A 19,253-nucleotide genomic window follows, 5' to 3' on the forward strand; every position below is an offset into this window, starting at 1 on the left:
ATAATAATTAAGGTGTCATATTATAATAGAATAAATGCAATTAAATTAATGCCCAACAATAATTTATAATCTTTTCAAAATAAGTACAAATATATCTTTAAAATTTCAAACGGCAAACACAAAAGAACTAATTTAAAGTGTTAATAAAATCATAGCTAGTTGCGGAAATTTTGTTACAAACAATTCTAGAAAGGCTTTAATATGACTTGAATTAAAATGACTTCATGCATTCATTCATTTTTTCATTGACTAACTGACTAATTAGACACCCGAAACTGAAAATTAAATTACAGTTAATTTAACGTCATGTGATAAACAAAGCCAATTTAAACAAAATACTAGGTGGTTCTCGTTCTTTCTCCCAGGCATGTTCCGGGGAGGGTGGAGGGTTCGTGGCACGTGGCTCACAAAGCGTGGAAATTGTTTTTGCTGAGAGCGCCGTCGCATTGAAGTGAAAGCGAAAGTTTGCCGCTGACCTAGAGATGAAAGTAGAACAAAGAAGAGAAATGGTCAGGACAAGAATTGTCAAGAGAGGCTATCCAAAGAGAATGTTTCTTTGCATATGTATCTGCAGCCAACAGAAGTGCCATTTCCATTTAAGTGCAATTGCAATTCCTGCATCTACCCGCACAGTTCTCCCAGCAGTCAACGCACTTTAAAAATAACAGAGAGTACATTTTACCCAATAATTTTACCCCAAGATAAATTCGTATCTGTGCCTCAGTTTATCTTAAGTGAGTAAGTGAGATAAATAACAGCACGTAGAAAACCAGGCTACTACAAAAGCGAAAAAAAATTCATAAAATAATGAAACGAACACAGAAATCGGGCAAACAATTTGGGTATGCAAATATAAACAAAAAACAAAAATGTTCGAAATGCCGGCTCCCAATTTGCCGAGTGGAGCGATGAAGAGAGCCTCAGCTGAGAGACATCTCCGCACCGAGAGAAATTCAAACTGAGAGCGTAACTCAAACAGCAAACAAATGCTGCACAGTGGTTTTTGATAAAAATTAAAAAAGAGAGCGAATTTAAGCACTTTAGCAGTAGACAACCAAATGTAACTTATCACCTAATTTGACTTTAAATAGAAAAGACTTTAAGTAGCTCCCTGAAAATTATTAAAGCAATCGCAAGCTATCTATATCTAACATCTTAAATATTTTTAAAATTCGTTTTTTATTAAAAAGTATAACATAAGTTTCCTGGATCAGACAGATTTATTAATATAAAAAGCCAAAAACTTACAAACAAATTTACATTTACAATTTTAAACAAAGCTCAAAGCTATTAATTATATTTAATAGCTATTAAAATATGTTATTATGTTGATAAACAAAAGTAAAATCATATAATATATAAAAAAATTTAATAGCTATTAAAATGTGTAAATAAAGATCTATGTTTATAAATTTTTTTAATTTCGAGTACCAAAATCCAAATCAAGGCACCACTGTTCATCAATTAATAAGTGAGTTCTCTCGATTGTTGCCGCTCTCTTATCGTTGGCATTTAGAACCCAGCTATATCTAGCAGCACCACCCAAAAGCCGCCCGCCGAGCGGGAGAATTCCCGAGAGAATTGGCCAGAGAAGAGCGGTGAGAACGAGAGCGAAAGTGAGACCGCAAAGGTTGCAACTTTTGGCGAGACTTGCCTCAGTTGCCACACGACAGGACGGCCAAACGGGCGAATTAGGAGGTAGAAGACTCAGGCCTAGTCTAAAAACCGTATCCGACAGATACACCGACAGGCAAATTAATAATAATAATTAAAAGCGCTTCGTGACAAAATCCCCTCTCCCTCCTCTCCACTCTGATATGGCAAATAAAAAATAAATAAATAAACGAAATAATTCTCGAAAATCTTTGTATCTGTGTATCGGAGAACTGAAACCGAAAAGAGGCCGTCGTTTGGCGCTCTCGCATCTCAGTTGCCAGTGGGCGAAAGACGCAACTGCTGCGACCTTGCAATGCCCTTGAATGACACTCTTATTGCGACCAAGTCGCCAACGTTGCCACTCCAACGGGCGCTGCTGCCACGGCTGCCACTCAGCGCTGGCAAAAATATAAATAAAAATAATAACAATATTAGCTAAAATCCACGTAACTACATAGACGACTACATAAAGCCAAAAACGAAACGCTGCGCTGGGAAAAAGTGAAAATTTTATTGTAGTCAAAAAGTTTTCGCGTGCCTTCGTGAAAGCCGAAACACCCCGACGGATCCTTATCAAAGCCTTAACCCAAATCAAAACGAGAGTGCGCTAAATATAAACGAAATAATTAAGGTTTTACAACAAATTTACATCCTCAATATAGAAAAATCAAATTGAATAGCAAGATAATTGAAAACATATCTGAAAAATCCGAGAAAAAGAAAGTGTTATCTAACTAGCGCCCCCTGGCGGCTTGTGTACCTGTGTGTGTGTGCGGCAAGTAAAAGTGAAAGTTCTCGACTGGCGAATATCCTTCGGTAACCTTTCCCCAACATTGGGTCACTTCCTTTGGCATCGAAACATAAACGACAGCAGGGCACGCAATAACCAAAAGGCCCCAGCATATATAGTAACTATATATACCTAGAATCGGTATATGTAGGCGATATTTATGCCACAGCTTTTGACAAGCAATTCTTTTTATTGCTACGCCGACGGGCGCGAGGAAAACACTGGCAAAGGCTGAAAAGGGAACGCCTTGGAATAATATTAAAACATCAGGTTGGTAAATCATATTTATTAAAAATCATCATAATGTATACAGTAATTAAGAGCGTGTTTCATAATCCTTGCGTGCTGATTTTAAGTATCATAAATATGTACCTTCCATTGATGATGCTGCAATTAGCGTGTGCGTACATCCATCGGATACATTTGACATTGGCTTTGCCTCTTAAAGTCAAAGCCTTGTTTGCTGAACTGGACATGGAGTTTTCCATATTTGTCAGTGTAACACGAAAGAAACTCAAAAGTCAGAACAAGTTCAATTGAGTACAAGTTCAGGGGGTTCAAGACATATCCCAGACCGGACTATAGCTATCAATTAAGAACATGCAAGTAGTCTTACGCGTAAAGTGGAGCATACCGATTAACCGGTTCTGGCAGTGATTTTGTATGAAAGACTTTATATTTTATTTAATTACTTTATTTATTTTGCATCAATCAAACAAAACAGCAACTATTGATAAATAAAAAGGGGTAACTAAGTAAAAACTAGAAAATTGTTTTGTCTCCAGGAACTTAAAAAATATTTGTTACATAAACTAAACATAATACAACATGAATTGATGATGAAATAAAGCCAATATTTCTGATTTTGATTCAGTAGCATTCTATGTAGCTCTTATATAACAAATACACTGCCGGACTAGTCCTTTCCCCAAATCAATATCTCGGACTCGTAACAACCTATGAGCACATTTTCTTGGCTGCCGGAATCAAAACAAAACAATCCAAATCTCGTTATCCCAGTAATCAAAACAAGCCAGAATATTCGCAGTGCTCTGGTCCGCAACAATAGCCATAAAAAAGGGAACGCGAAAGCCAGTTGAAAGCGAAAGTATTCTTCCCCCCGAAGTATCTTTGTATCTGTAAGTTAGTTTTCAGGACGGCGCAAGCGTTTTTCCAGTTCTTTTTGCCTTTCACGGTGCTTGGCTTTGTTTGCTTTTGACATTTCGTTGGGTAGCAATGTCATACAAATATAAATAAAAAAATCCACGCGCTGCCGAAAAGCGAAAAGAAAAAATGAATGTGGAAACCACCCACATCCGAGAACACGCACTCACACACACGCACGCAATGTATCTGATAGATAGGGAAAATTACCGAACGCAAATTAGCGCTTCAAACGAGGCTCGTGTAAGCCACTTGTGTATTTCAAATTTATTGCGGTGAAGTTCTGATGCAAATCGATTTTATTTTGGGTGCTCCCGCCCCTGTCGTTATCCAAATTCCCGGGAATGAGCCACATGCCCAGGTCTAAATTTCAGCTAATTCACCATTAATATTATATATTATTAATTTTGGTTTATTTATAAATAAAGAAGCCAGTCAGCTGTTGCGGTTTGTTGATGGGTGGAACACGTATCTATTGAGCTCTTTCCAATGCGCGGGCGGCACTTGCCGGTCCGAATAGAACTCATGCTAATGATATATGCGACAGTGAATGACAGCGTGAAAATGTTCTCTAATGATATTCCTTTCCCTCTATTAGCTGGCCAATTCAAACTAGCTAGCTTATTCAAACGAATCTCTCAGATGAAATCAAAATTGAGTATGCTATTTATTTTACTTAATAAACATAATTTAAAGATAAATAAGAAAAAATATTCTTAACAAATGTTATAATATTAAAAACAAACAAATAACTTTATAATTTCACTTTAAACGTAATAATTAGCTTAAAAGAAAATACAAATTCAGTAATTTCATAAAATTATTACAAATTTCACGTCATAGATATTATTTCTTTAGATGGATTTATATAATTTTCTACCTAATCACGAACTTTATTACTATTTTTTTAATCTCTTAGATTCCATATTTATTTCAATAACCAAATCGGTTGTACACTTAAAGGCATCTTGATAACATTTAGAATCTTTATCTAACCAGTTAGAATTATGTACAGAACCATCTTATCTTATCTTCAAGCTTTATATTTCTAATTAATTGCCTGTTAAGACTAAGTTCTCTGAGCATATTTGCCTTGTAGAACAGTTCAATGATCCGCTCGGCACTCTTATCACCTTTAGGCCCCCTGTCATCCATCAATCTAACTCAAGTATTGCTAAATCAGGATTACAAACTACTCCTGCGCCGAACTTAAATAGTATCAAATTAGTTACCTAATCTCATGCCCAACCGGCAAATGCAAAAACCGTACGCTGATTAGGCTCATATCGAATGGCCAATTCGGGCATACATATACTATATATAAGAATATATAATCTCACAATCACAGCGGGCAGTCCCGGAATGTTTTCCAAAGCCACGAGGCTGGAAGGACAACAAATATTAAACGCTGATAGTTTATCTGCGGGTAACACGGTTGATACGGCCACAGCAATATGTCACACTATTTACCAATTTATTGCAGTAACTGAAATCCGTAGGAGGGTTTGCTCGATGCGGAAAAAATAATTTATGCTTATGATTCTAAGCTCTTTGGATTAACATTGTTTAGAAATCATATACTATATTATTAGATATTGATCATTGATCATTTATATCCATAAGTATGGCAACTGAGGTTTTCTATATGTGTAATGGAATATTAATCTGAAAACACTGACGTGTTAAAACTTATTCCATATTCAAACTGTTTTCCTTTCTTGTTAAGTTCTACCAAAAATACATTTATTTATCTTAAAGTGCCTTAAAAATGAATTTGATTACAAGTTGCCTTAAATTTCGTAATACCTCCGCCGAAAAAGGGCACTTCAAAGAGCAGTTAGCTAAGATTAAGATTGAGACAGACATCCGAGGCTGCGACGTCACCGATCACGAGCATCTGACTATAGCGGCGGCTGTCTGCCAGAATCGAGAATCGGCGCTGCAGTTACCTTTTAGGATGCACTGCGATTGCAGATATAGGGGAACCGCTACAGATACATTTACAGATACAGATACAGATACAGATGCGGATTCAGATTCAGATACGGATTCGGATTCCCGAGGAGGCGGATGCGGATGCGGGGTGAGTGCAATCAGCTTGAGGGCAGTGTTTGGCTGCGATTTGCGATTTCGCTCCGCTGCGCTTCGATTTCGATTCGATCCCATCGCACGGCATCGCATCCCATCCGATCCGATCCGTTCCGATCCGATTTTGCCTTATCAATCAGGGTGGATTTGCTGAATGCCAAAAACACAACAAAAAGATCGGTGGGTAGTCAGTGCATGCCCGACACCGTGACGCTGCAGACGTGGTGCAGTTCGAGTGGTTTTCGGCGGTCTTGGTTCTGTTACTAGTTCGACTTAAATTAAGGACTTTTAAATATAATACCAATTAAGAAATCCAACAAGAGCTTTGTGGCGAAGCGTTCGATTACATCATCGTCGTCTAGTGTAAGTGAAAAACCCACGGAGAGTGCAACCGTGAGAGAGGCGTTCGTGGTTCGCGGTTCGCGGGTCAATTCTGATTTCTATAAATAAAATTGCAAATTCGTTATCACGCCTCATAATCGAGACGCCGCCGCAGCATGATTAAGTGTTCCGTTCGCAGCACCACCCAAACACCCCCCAAATACTAAAGCCTCCAAGCCACCCACTCACCCATCCATCGGCCACTGGCAAATATCATGTGTGGTTCAGGTGATAAGCCGGCGACCGGCAATAACAAAATATAGCGGCAGTGGGTAGTCGGTTGTCGGTAGGCCTAGAAACATCTCATCGAACTATTTAAACTTTAAACGGTGTGAACAGCTAATGGCGCATCTATCTCTGGACCAGTGACTAACTAATTGACATGACAAATGCATCTGGGAGATGCAGCTGATAAGAATGTCTGTCAGCAGCAATTAAGGGCTTGTAAACACTGGGAATCAGTTTAAAAATAAAGACTTTCTTCATCAGGTTTCCCTTAAAACGTCGATTTTCAAACAACTGAAGATGTTTTCTAAAATCTTTAAAGTGAAACATGAAGCCTAAGTCACTTTTTATATGGGCTTTTTTAAATTTAAATAAGTTTACATATACGAGTACTTTGGTAAAACTGGCCAAAATATTATATGTTTTAACTGAAAGTTAAGTTCAAGAGGGGGTTGAAAAACCTCGTATAAATTATTCAAAAAATAGACTTTTTGATTACTAAAAACTGACATTTATCTTGCTCGTATTCAGTAGTACTTTAATACTATAATGCCTGTTCAAAATTGGCACCTCAACAGCACCTTGACTTCATTCCCCAAACATCCACTATGAACCAATAAAGCATAATTCAAATAACTTTTTTATTGCGTGAGTCGTTGGGTGTCCACTTTAATATCAATTCCGTACATTTCCACCAATTTAATTCAATTAAGCGGCTTTACGAGTGTCTTTCGGCTCAGTGCGTGTATCTACTTAAGTCGCAGACTAGAAGCGAAAGATACTTTTGCAGTTACGCAGTTTCAGTCAAAACAAAACGTAAATTCGCCAAGAAAATAATTGGAAGGAATCGCAAATAAAATGGCAAATATACGAAGAAAAAAAAACGGAAATGTTACTTTGGCCGTAAAATAGAAGTCAAAGACATATGTTGTCTTAGATTTATTTATAGATTTCCTTTTCATGTTATTTATTTTCTTTTCATTTTCTTTTTCCGTACATATATTTTATTTATAAAATGTGAGCTTGAGACGCTGCATTAGCAATTATTATTTATATAGCAGATGTCTTAGAATATATTTATATTCGAAATGAGAATTTTCTGAACAACTGAGAGTAAAAGTGACTCTAGAACGTATATATTTTGTTTTTAGTTTTAATGATTCCTGAAGTTTATCATAGGTTTTCAGGTGTTTAATTTGTTTTGAATGGTTCCTTAATTTGGCAAATAATAAAGCCAAACGTAATTAAACAATAATTCAAAGCACTTTTGATTTTTAAACGTATACATTTGGTTTTGTAATGCCATTCTAGACCCAACGTCATTAGCGCCCAAAACGCATTTAGCCACTTGGCCAGAAGCCAAAATAATATTCACTTTATCTATAGGCCAAAAAAATAAATAAAGGTTCGGATACTCAAGGGATGTCTATGAATCACGAAATATCTGCCATAAGTGCCATCACCTCATATATCTCTATATACTATATGGATATGCATTTAAATTTAAGGAAATCTTAAAGAGATCGGCATTTCGACCTCCTTAATCGATCGATTGTCAGACGATCGTTTGTTTATTTAAAACTTTGTCGACGCCATTTGGCGAGGGAAAAAGTTCAATTCAATCTTTATACTTCTTCTACTCATTTTACTGCTTAATTAAATTTCCTATGCATGCTGCCAAAGATAAAAAGTAAAATACTCGGACATAAAACAAAAGAGAGACGGAAAATCCAAGTAGTCAAAAAAGCAAATGCCACGGAAAGTTCAAGGCCAATTGACTTTGTCTCGTCTCGATTGGCGCATCTAATTTCGAAAATAAAAACTCTGATGTCTTAATTGGGCGGCACTTCCTCTCCTGGTTCGAACGCCCTCTCGCTCTCATTATCTAGATCGATTAATGGGCGTGGCTTGGCTTTGCACCTGATCAAAGGTAATGCACGTGCAGCCGTCGCAAAATGAAAACAATAACATTGCCATCTGCCAAGAGCAACACAGAGAGGTGTTAACAATTTGTTACGGTCACCCGGTTAATTGGGGGACCTCATTGACATGGTTCGTGGTTGGTGGATCGTGGGACCATCTATCACGGGATTTCATCACCTGACTGAATGCTCTCAAAAATATTACAAATTCTTAACATTTATTTTGGGAAAACGAATTACATAATCTTTCAATAGATTTATGATTTTATGAATTATTATTATCTTGTCTTAGCATTAAAAATGAAGAAATGAAACCAGACAAGAAGTTCTCTTTAAAAAGCTTTTATACACTAACGTTAAAATCCATTGAAACTTTTAGAAGAATATAAATATAGTTAAATTTTGTATTACTTTTAGTTTGTATACTATCTGCTAAAGCCAAATATTATTTAATAAGAGTATTTTAAATTTAATAAGAATATGAATAACCCTATAAAGTTAAAAGATATAAAAACAGCAGGATCGTAAATTTGCAGAATTATTCACCTTTTGGGGGGCCAGAACAAATTCTTTCAATAGTCTATTTAAATTTTAATGACAACCAACTAAATCAAATAAAAAAAACCCAAACAGCGAAAGAGAAATGAAAAATGAAAAATTCTCTGAGGATAATAAAAGCAGATATACTGCATATGAATTTTCCCAGCTGTTTTATAATGCCACCGAAAAACATGGGGAAAGCGGAAAGGGAAAGTGATGGAAAACAACATTTCGCGTGAATTTATTTGTTTACTTAAAAGTTGCTCATCCCGCTTCCATATATCACTCACGTCACATATCCCGATTCTACTATATTTGCAGATATTCCGCAGATCGGTTGCACCAGACACGATTGTGTGCCGACGTGACGTAAATGAACGATCCCGGCGATATACCTCTGACACACACGAGCACTCCGGACAGCAGGCCGCCCTGCAGCATTATCTCCATCATACCAACCATAGGGATGTCCTCATGTCGCGGAAGAGCCGAGGCATTCGCACGGAGTCTGTCCTCCAAGCTGCGCACCTTGGGATCACAGGTGATTATTAACATTATTGTTTATTATACAAAATTGAAGATACACGTATACCTGCACTTCTAACCCTAATTGAATATCTTTTCCCCACAGACAACCGAGGAGGGCGAGGGCAACGCCGAGGACGAGCCGATCATCAATGGAACCAGTACGAACACGTGGGTTAATTCCCACGACTCGGAACAGACGGTGACGGATCTGCAGCCACTTCGCCATGAGTCCGACTCCTTCTTCGACTTCGACTGCGAGCTGGAGTCGCCGGGTAGTCCTGTGGACGAGTGCGAGTACCTGCGCCTGATCGAAACCGCCTCGAATACGCCGCACAACTCTACGGCGGAGTCGGGCTATGCCTGCGCCTCAATGGCCAGCAGTCACAGCAGCAGCACCGATGGCCCCTACTTTGATGCTTCCGCTTCCACATCCACAGCTGCAGCTGCCCAGGACCAAAAGCTGCCAGCCTCGGAACTCAAGGAGTATGTGAATACCCTACAAATAAATGGAAGGCATGGACTGGTCAACGGAGTGCAGGAGGAACAGCCAGCTGGGCAGGACGTGGTCCAGGAGGACGAGACCTTCTTGCAGGCCCAGATCCTCAGTGAGCTTCAGAAGCATAGCATCAGTTTGAGGGAAGTAGAGCAGGCGAAGCCCGAAGAGGAGAAGCTCAGCAATGGGCATCTTGAGGAAGTGGAGGAACTAGAACTGAAGGAAGTCCTGGAGGTAGCTGGTACTACAAACAGAGTTCAAGAGTTGGTCGCCGCTCCACAAGAAGAGGTAATCTCTAATGACAAAGCCCCAGAGGAAACCCCTTATGATAAAGTTCAAAAAGAAAACTCCCAGGAGAGGGTTCAGGAAGAAATACCTTACGAGAGAGTTCAAGAGGAAACTCCAATCGACAGAGTCCAAGAGGAAACCTCCAATGACAGAGTCCAAGAGGAAACCTCGTACAAATCCCCCACAGAAACCCCCTATGAAAGATCACCCACAGAGGAAACCTCCTCCCCAGACAGGACCCTTCAGGAAACCAAAGACGTGGAGCTCTCACCGGACAGTGGTGTGGATGAAACAGACAAATCAGCCAGTAATCTCACCGTAAATGTGGATCTGGCCCAAATCGAACAGGCCAAACAGGATGCCACTGAGGCTGTGGAAAAGAGTGGAGGTCACCACAGTCACGGCATTGATACTACAGATGACGAAGATGATTGCAGACCCCAGCGTATCAGGCGCTGCTCCTCCCTTAAGACGGGAAAGACACCACCCGGAACTCCAGGACGCAAGAAGATCGTGAGGTTTGCCGATGTTCTTGGCCTCGATTTGGCCGATGTTAAGACCTTCCTAGACGAGATACCTAACATACCCAAATCGGCGTTCGAGGATCTAGAGATATTGGAGTCGGAACCACCTCTACAGCTGGGTCCCAAATCCGATAAGCTACTGATGCCGCTGTTCCAGCAGCCAGGTGGACTGCCCAAGTTCCTCGATGCGGTCAGGGAGAAGCAGGTGTCGCTGGAAAACGCTGCCGTGTCGGATAATATCAACCAGACGATATCTGGATCGGTGCGCGTGCGCAACCTCGATTTCCACAAGTCGGTGCATATAAGGTACTCGCTGGACGGGTGGAGGAGCTATGCCGACTTGCAGGCCAACTACGTGGAGAACTCCTGCGATGGCTTCTCTGACATCTTTACCTTTGTGCTGTTCGGAAACTCGCTGCACGTGGGCCAGAGACTAGAATTCGCCGTGAGATTCCAGTGCAAGGGCCAGCAGTTCTGGGACAACAATTACGGGGCCAACTACTGCTTCCAGTGTCTGCCCAGCTCGACACATACCACCGGCAGCTCGACGGCATCGCCTCCGACCGTGGCGACTGGCGCCGTAACCTCCGGCCACGGTGCCAATCTGGTCGGAATGCTAAGCCCCACGGCGGGCGATGCCTGGTGCAGCTCCTTCTACTAACCGGTGGCGATGGGCCCGCACTAAAGGCACTGGCACTCCGTATAGAAACCATCCCGCATCCATCCACCCTCTACCCATTGGCATGACACCAAGGTCAGGGACTTATCCCGGACCTTGACGTTGTGTCTACGTCCCCGAAAGAATTCGAGTCCCTCAAGTCCCAGTTGACCGGCCAGTCAGAGATCACAGATCAGAATATCTACCTTTAATAGGCTACCTCTTCATTAGGGTGTTTCGATTATGCACTAGAGATTCTGGAAGGGTATAAGTAATTCTTTGGCAGTTCTTAAACAACTTTTGTTTATTAAATGGCAGACTTAAAAGCTGTCTTCATATCTGAACATTTTTCTGAAATTTTATAGCCTAAATCACTTCATGAAAATCTCAGACTAGCAAAAAAGATGGCAAAAGGAAACTTAACCGTAGTTACCTTATAAACTGACAACAATTACTTATCCCATTCCAGGATATTGTAGTTTATGTACACCGAGAAATCGAACCACCCTAACCTTCAGCGCGAAGGCAAACATTGTTTATATTTTTATAGAACGGAAAAGATTGAAGGGATTAGAGAAGGAGGAAGAGGAGCTGTAAGAGCTAAATGAGCGCCACAAAAATAAAGTAAAAACAAAGCAGAGTAGTGCGAGCAAGAACAAAAGCCAGCAAAGTTCGAATGAATCCCAAAGATAGTTGTTAGTCGTATGTTATAAGAAGAGCAAGTGATAACAAACTAAAAATCAGATCAGTTTCTTCAATGTCTTCTTCTGTTTTCAGTTTCTTCCCAATTTTCATTTGGTTTGTTCCGAGGTTTGTTTGTCGAGGGAAAGCCCTTCCAGGTCGCAGTCAGGTGGATCGGGTTATAAAGACTGGATTTCTGCCAGTTGATGTACTCTTAAAGATATCATTTTTGTGATAAGATTAATTGCCATTAATCTTAGTTCAGCAGCAGTTCTGAGAAGTATACGAGCTTAGCACCATCCATTTATAAACTCTTCGCTTAGTAAGAGCAACTATACGATAGCTCTCATTCGACAGTTGCCAGATCATTTTATAGCCTTGTTTGTGGATCCATTCGAGCACAGAGACCATGCCAAAAGTCAACTATAACTAACCAACATCCATTATCTAGTCAATTCGGGTTTACTTTTGCTACCTTTTGACTGTCTACAGTCCCAAAGGGAATACTCCAATCCTATGATCTTTGTACCCCGATCGGAAATACTTTTTCAACCATCTGACACGACAGACAAACCTTAACTTTTGTTTCTCTTGAATGTTGATATTCTTCTAATGATTGATTTTTTAAATATTCTTTACTTTTAATTTAAACGATTTCAATATTTTTTATGTATATGTTGATGCGTAATATATATCGTAATATTATATAAATATCTATATACAAAATAAAATAAACATAAAATTTAGTTATTCCTCTTTCGTTGATTCTTTTACTTTACTTATCCTTATGTTTTCCAAATAATAAAAACCATCAGAAAGCACTCTTCTTAGCCACAACTGAACCTTAATTAGCCTATATCAGGGACACCCATGCGAATAACTACTTATAAAAATTAATTGAAAACGCAGCTACCTCAGGTTTTCCGACCGAAAACTCGAAAAAGAGAGAATAATAGTTAAACAAAGTGTATGATTAAAATAAAATACCTATTAAATATGTTTATTGCATAGCAAACATGTATGAAACAAAAATAAGCAAAACAACAAATAAAAACGAACTTTAAAAGTTACAACTATTTACATATGTTAACATAGCAGAATCCTCAGTAGCATTACAAAAGTCCCCCCAAACCAAATGACTTAGACTGAAGCGTGAGTATTCCGCGAGAAATGCGGAAAAATGTTATGAGATCTGCCCAAAAACCAGAAACTTGTTAAGGTTTGTGTGGGCGGGACTTTTGTCAGCATGAGTTCCACTTCACACTAACAAAAGAATAATAAAGAACCCACAATAAAATACTAATGCCAACGGAAAATTGTTGCATGTCTTGAAAGTGTTTTCTTTTGTGTCATCGAAATAAACTGAGGAACAGGTGGCAGTTCAGGGGGCGAAACAAATGCAGAGCACATATTAATTTATGCAAAATGGTAAAAGTCTTCACAGGTAGGTGACATTTCAGTATTTAACTTTTTAAAATAGTCACAGGAAACAAAGTTTCAGCTTTGTCTTCGATTTGATTATTCTATTTATAAGGACATTCTAGCTCATTAATTGATTTCTATGAAAATAAACTTTATAAAACGTTTGCTTTTATTATAACCCCATGGAATTTTCCATCAGATACATAGCATTATCTTACGGATAAAACATAAAGAACAGTATCTGGAATGGCCACCTGCTATGAATCCATACAAAAGAATAGAGTAAATTTAAATTTTTCGGATGTTTGATTTGCAAATACGATATTGATGTTAAGTTTATAGAGCTCTAAATGGGCAGTGACGATTACTCACTTGAAATGCATGCCAAGTTTAAGGTTCGGCCAACTGATGGCCAATTGCTTTTCATAGAAAACATGTCTGTTGCTAGCAAATTTAAAACTGATTTTTGTAACATTCGTAACAGAAAATGTTTGAACCGTGATCCGATAATCTTTACCGATGGCTTAACGATTTATTCTCGAAATCTGACTCATATTTGTCGTAGCAGAATGTTCAGACTGTTCCTAATATATGAGTACAAAATAATGACCAATCTATATTACTTGCATTGAAGTGACAAACAACTGTTTTAAATTTCACAACCATTATGAGCCATATGACAAAGCCGCCTGATCTGAACCTGATTTATTCTAACTTCAAGAGAAAACCCTCTGGTGGCAAAGTTTATGTAGGTAATTGACTCGACTGTTGATGCTAATCTAGATTATTCATATATAATTTATAACATTGAAGAAGTTTAATTTATTACTGTACAAACTCATAAAATACTTCTTGTAAAGATCATCATCAGCAAAGAAAATTAAAATTCACCAAACTTTTCAATCGAAACCTCTTTACAAACCGTATATTATTGGATAAATGTTAAATAATTTAAAATCTCACATTACATTAGGCAGAAAAGCTAACTTAAGCTATTAGCAAACATCATCATCTATGACCGGGTGGTCGTCGCCCTCCTCCTCCGCTTCATCATCCAAGGCCGCCTGAGAGGCACTAACCTCTGCGAAGTCATCCTCCATGTTATCCACAAAGCTGGAGACCCTATCAACACAAAACAAACAGACATTAAAAACAAATACCAAAGATATGCGTTGTCTGCCATCACTTTTCAAAGTCGCACTGCGGCAGGAGGCCCTCCTCCTTCGAGGGACTGAGCCTCAGCAACGTACAGAGTCTGAGGACCCCGAGAAGTATCAGGAACATCCCGGCAACATAGCTGAGCCACAGATTATGGGGATATAGTATCAGGCAGATGCCGATGACCGCATAAACGGGAGTGGGCCGCCATCCACCACAAATCGCCGAAAGACGCCAGCAGGCCAAGCAGTTGCAGGACCTCCGCTGGTAATTATCCCTGAAACAAATTTAAATCATAAATATGAGTATGGTCACATTTTAGGCAAATAATTTCACTGAGAAAAATTAACTAGCTAGTTTGTCATTCATATTCTGGTCGTATAAGTTCTTATAAGAAACGCGGTAATGAAAATATTTCCAGATATAAAGCTTTTATTTTGCCGAATAAGGGTAAACAAATTTGATCTTTCATAAAACATTTTGCATATTAAATGAGATATTTAATAGAATATTTAATAGTCCAAGCAATCTAAAATAATACCCACTCTGAGCACTGAAGTTGGAGGAATATAGTAACCAGCCACTTGATTTCAATGAACATGACCAGCACGGCTGAAAAACTAACCAGAAATTAATGTATTTCTTGGGGATATTGGATATCTGGCTTACACTATATAGAGACCGGCCTGATAGCCGTGCATGTAGACATCAACGCCAACGCCGCAGATAACTGAAATGAAAAATGGCTTAAGAAAGTTTGGGTCCAGAGGGTCCTTGCTGGCGGGCTGGGACAGGGAGTGTTATCCTTGAATGAGCCTATAAAATAATGTGATTTTGTCTACGCAAATATATTTATAAGCATATTTATTGAGCTGGGGCTTTTTTGTTTACCACGCTTGGGCCATAAAGTGTAATACAAAACCAATGAAAGGAAACGTGGTGGGTTTAAGAAGTTTGTAGGAAACTTTTGCTGGGAGATAACTATTTTGAGAACATAATTTTTAGTATGGTTCAGCCTATTCAGCCTTTTTAGCACTTACCCCAATAAATCATATTAATAATAAAAAATTCACTTAAAAACAAATATCTTCATGTAACAATTTAATAAGAAATTAATTAAGAAATTAAATTTGCTTAATACACAGTAGTATATAGTTCATTAAACCCCCTGACATTGTTATCGTAGTATAAATCATAAAGCTGAATCTATTTTATCATAATATGGATATATGGATATCAACTTTACTATTGGCTTAAACATATTTTTGAACAATCTTCGTTGCTTACTTAGCATTCTTTAGAAAAACAAGATTTTAATTAGTAATTACAGGAAATTAACAATCATATTTATAGATAAAAGTAAAGTTCTTAAATAGACAACTTCTTCTACCACCCTCGCACTTTTTTTTGTCAAACAGCCCTCAAAAATATTCATATTCTTGCCACATTATGGGTTCGGTCCCCTGTTTTGTCTCTCGAGGAAATCCACTGCCAATGTGTAAGATATGGCCCACAGAAGCCGCCACGCCCATTAACCCCATAAAAACCCAATCTAATTAAGTTGTTTTTATTATGCCGAGCCGCGAAAAACCAATCGGATTAAGCCAGTTAGATATATGCCCCATATTTAAATGAAACTGCAGAACCAAAACCAAACCAATTACATTAAATGCTGTCAAAGGAAAAAATCGAAAAAGCGGAAATCGAAAAAACATGCAAAATTATCTGGATAATTGAAAGCGATGGGGGGAAAATAGATACCGGGGAAGAAGGAAAACTTGGCGAATGGCTGGCGCCAAAAGGCTAACAACAATGCTCATTGTCGACCGTATGGAAAAGTTGCTGATAAGGGGGAAAGCAGAGTCAGGGGAAATTGTGCTCTTGGCACAGGATGCGAGTTTTGAGCTGCAAGCTGCATAGAGGCCAATGCCTTGTTAATGGCTCTGACAGAGAATTTCCTTGGGCAATCCCCTTCTCCATCCCCCTAGATATTATGCGGGGTTTATGAACTACATCAAGATTTTCTACTTTGTTTTTCTGCGTGCCACTGCATCCATAATAAACCCCAAAACAATTTGCAAAGAAATTAGTTTGAACTTGACCCAAAGTTTTTGTTATGCTGCATCCCGGCAATTTATCAAACTCTGGAAAAACCAGGGGGAGCACTATTTTAAGCGCATTCGAGAAAAGTCAGATGGTGCCGGAAAATCGTTATGATTGACCGTGATAAGCGTTTAAGCCAAGTTTGATAACTGCACCAGATGGCCGGAAAAATTCGATAAAAAATTTGATTGTATTTCAGTTTCAGTTTGGGATGCAGATAAATGATGAAAAAATATAGAGTGAAAAAATTTAGACTATAAAGGAAAATATTTAAATTAAATTATTACTTTTTATAAATGTTGTTGAGTAAATTCAATTTTTCTTCATAAATTGACAGACAAAATGCCACAAATATGCTGCTTGTTAGCGTGAATTTATTGCCGAAATTTGGCCAGAAAAAGCAGAACACAAAGCTGGCCTTAACAAATCATTTTTAATTTAATTGCTTGAAATTGATAAATAAAAATATGTAAATATTTGTTTTTAGGTAATAATATTTGCACTGAACTGAAATGTGATTTGCAAATCAAGTTTTTACCTTTGCTAAGAAGCAATTAAACATAAATATACTTTATAAAAATTCAAAATATTTTGCTATTGAAATGACAATAATTGATATAAAAAATGTCTCTCTTTTATTAGAATTTATTTCCCTGCGTCTACCCAATCAAGTCTACAACTTTTGTGTACAAGAAAAAACGTCTCGAGGAATAATTTGCATAGAAAGAAACAACAAAGGGAGCCAATAAGAGCATGTCCCTATTCAGCATCTTAGCCTTAGAATTCCCATTCAGTGCCAAGAAATAAAATAAGCCACAGCACTCAACATATCCCGAGGCTACGGTTTCAATGCACAAGCATTTCCTACGATTTGTCAAGGGTAAACATTCCGAAAAGGGCCAGCAAAAGAAAAGCTGAGCACTCGCAGACACACCCGTACATATATGCATGCACATGCATCATAACCCCATATCGTGATTGGCATTATCTCGAGACGGGGGTCACCTGGCCACCGAGGAATTACATTCCACTGGCGTGGATTTCCGGCCACTTGAGCTTACCGAATGAAGTCAGCAGACCAAAAACTCTTATCACAGGACGTAAACACTCGCAAGGCTCTGCGGACTGATGGCGGTGATGGTGACGTCCGCGGCGAACGCGTTGCGACTGCAGTTGCATTTGACTCATATCTAACTTGTATAAATATTTTCCTCTTTTCTTTATGAATTATATGTTTAACAATTTATTACAGTTATAAATATTATATTTGTGCACTTTAGCCTTGCGTTGTTTTTCAGCTCAAAAGTTCGTTATTAGATCAGTCAATAATTTATGTCTTATTTTGTGTTATATTTGAGTTATTTATTTTTTGCACTTGTATAAAACATTTCCTATATTTTTATTTATTATTTAATTAATATTTATACTCATTTAATTTGATTTTTAAAAGTTGAGGCTGGTACTGCTCCTAGTGATTTTGTTTTTAATTTGATTTTCCTTATGTATTACATATTTATAGCTTAACTATATATTTTAAAAGTCCTCAAATTCTTTAGAATATCTGAAAATCCAAACTACCAGCTCAATGCTGTCCAAAGGATTCGCTAATAAAACAATCAAAGAGCCGTATCCACATCACAAAAATCCACTACGTGCTTGGCATACTAAGTGGCCAAATAACTTTACGACAAACATTTTCAATTCCAGCTCGAACAGCTCGTTTTGCTTTTAAATTTCAGCATTTAACTCCGGCATACGCTGCGTATGCGTAATGTGACACTTTTCGCACCTCTCCTTCCACGGCATTTAATCACCGGACTGTTTGTGGGTGTGTGTGTGTACGTTTGTGTAACAACTAATGTCTGCAAATTACCGTTACCATTTGCACTTTACCCCCGCACGTTGTGTGCCCTCTTATAAATTTTTTTTTGGTTTCAATTTTGCCTTTTATTTTTGTTGAATTTTTTGTGTATTTTTTGTAAAGTGCCACTTTGCCACTTGACTTTATAACCGCGCTCTAAACAACGAACGTCCGCACGCTTCCAGCAGCGCCAGCTGAATGAAACTGAATGAAAGGACCAGCAAGGAGTCGTTTCTATTTTCGGAGTCAGGATCCAGAGTCGCCGCTGAGGCTGCTTTTCCTACTGCCACTGACTTTGTAGCCAAACGCCAGCCAATGGGGCGGCGCTGCATTCGAAACTGCTAAGTTGATTTGTTGCTAAAGGGCCACAGTCGTGTTTATTTCTTTTTAAATGATTTCCACAAAAAATACGTTTCATGCTGAAATTTATGGTAACCGCAATTAGTTCTTTGTTGCTTTTAACGATATTCGTAATTGATAAGTTGTTTTTGGCAATTAATATTGTGATTATGTACACAACCTAAACTTTCTAAAAGACGGCCAATTTATTGAGAATTGGTTTTGAATATTAATAAAATATAATCAACATTAAAATTATTTTTAGATAACCTTGAAAACATCTTTTTATAAATGCTTCAAATTTTTGGACCAATCATTGCTAGGAAACAATAATAAGTGTAGATATAGCTTGTATAAACTTCTTAAAGGCTTTCTCAAATCAATAAAACTGTTAATAAAAAATAATAGAAGAAACCTCTTTTGCAAATATTA

General features: G+C 38.2%; 2 protein-coding genes across 3 annotated transcripts; one reads left to right on the forward strand and one right to left on the reverse strand.

Moving 5' to 3' along the window:
• The first annotated feature begins 1,652 nt into the window (after window positions 1–1,652).
• Window positions 1,653–12,015, forward strand: LOC108108580 (glycogen-binding subunit 76A). 2 transcript variants are annotated; one of them, XM_017216672.1, is made up of 3 exons: window positions 1,653–2,716; window positions 9,088–9,307; window positions 9,398–12,015. In XM_017216672.1, exons 2-3 carry the CDS (start codon window positions 9,140–9,142, stop codon window positions 11,258–11,260), a joined length of 2,031 nt encoding a protein of 676 aa, XP_017072161.1. In that variant the 5' UTR covers window positions 1,653–2,716; window positions 9,088–9,139; the 3' UTR covers window positions 11,261–12,015. The 2 variants fall into 2 exon arrangements, with proteins under 2 accessions (XP_017072161.1, XP_017072162.1); XM_017216673.1 differs by lacking the exon at window positions 1,653–2,716 and adding an exon at window positions 5,904–6,061.
• A 2,240-nt stretch (window positions 12,016–14,255) lies between these two features.
• Window positions 14,256–18,956, reverse strand: LOC108108470. Its single transcript, XM_017216528.2, has 5 exons — window positions 17,683–18,956; window positions 15,188–15,248; window positions 15,064–15,138; window positions 14,547–14,795; window positions 14,256–14,482 (listed from the first exon to the last, which is right to left on the reverse strand). Exons 1-5 carry the CDS (start codon window positions 17,807–17,809, stop codon window positions 14,356–14,358), a joined length of 639 nt encoding a protein of 212 aa, XP_017072017.1. The 5' UTR covers window positions 17,810–18,956; the 3' UTR covers window positions 14,256–14,355.
• Between the last annotated feature and the right edge of the window lie 297 nt (window positions 18,957–19,253).

This window comes from Drosophila eugracilis, unplaced genomic scaffold (assembly GCF_018153835.1).
Source record: "Drosophila eugracilis isolate 14026-0451.02 unplaced genomic scaffold, ASM1815383v1 contig_2154, whole genome shotgun sequence".
In the NCBI taxonomy this organism is placed as follows: Eukaryota; Metazoa; Arthropoda; class Insecta; order Diptera; family Drosophilidae; genus Drosophila; species Drosophila eugracilis.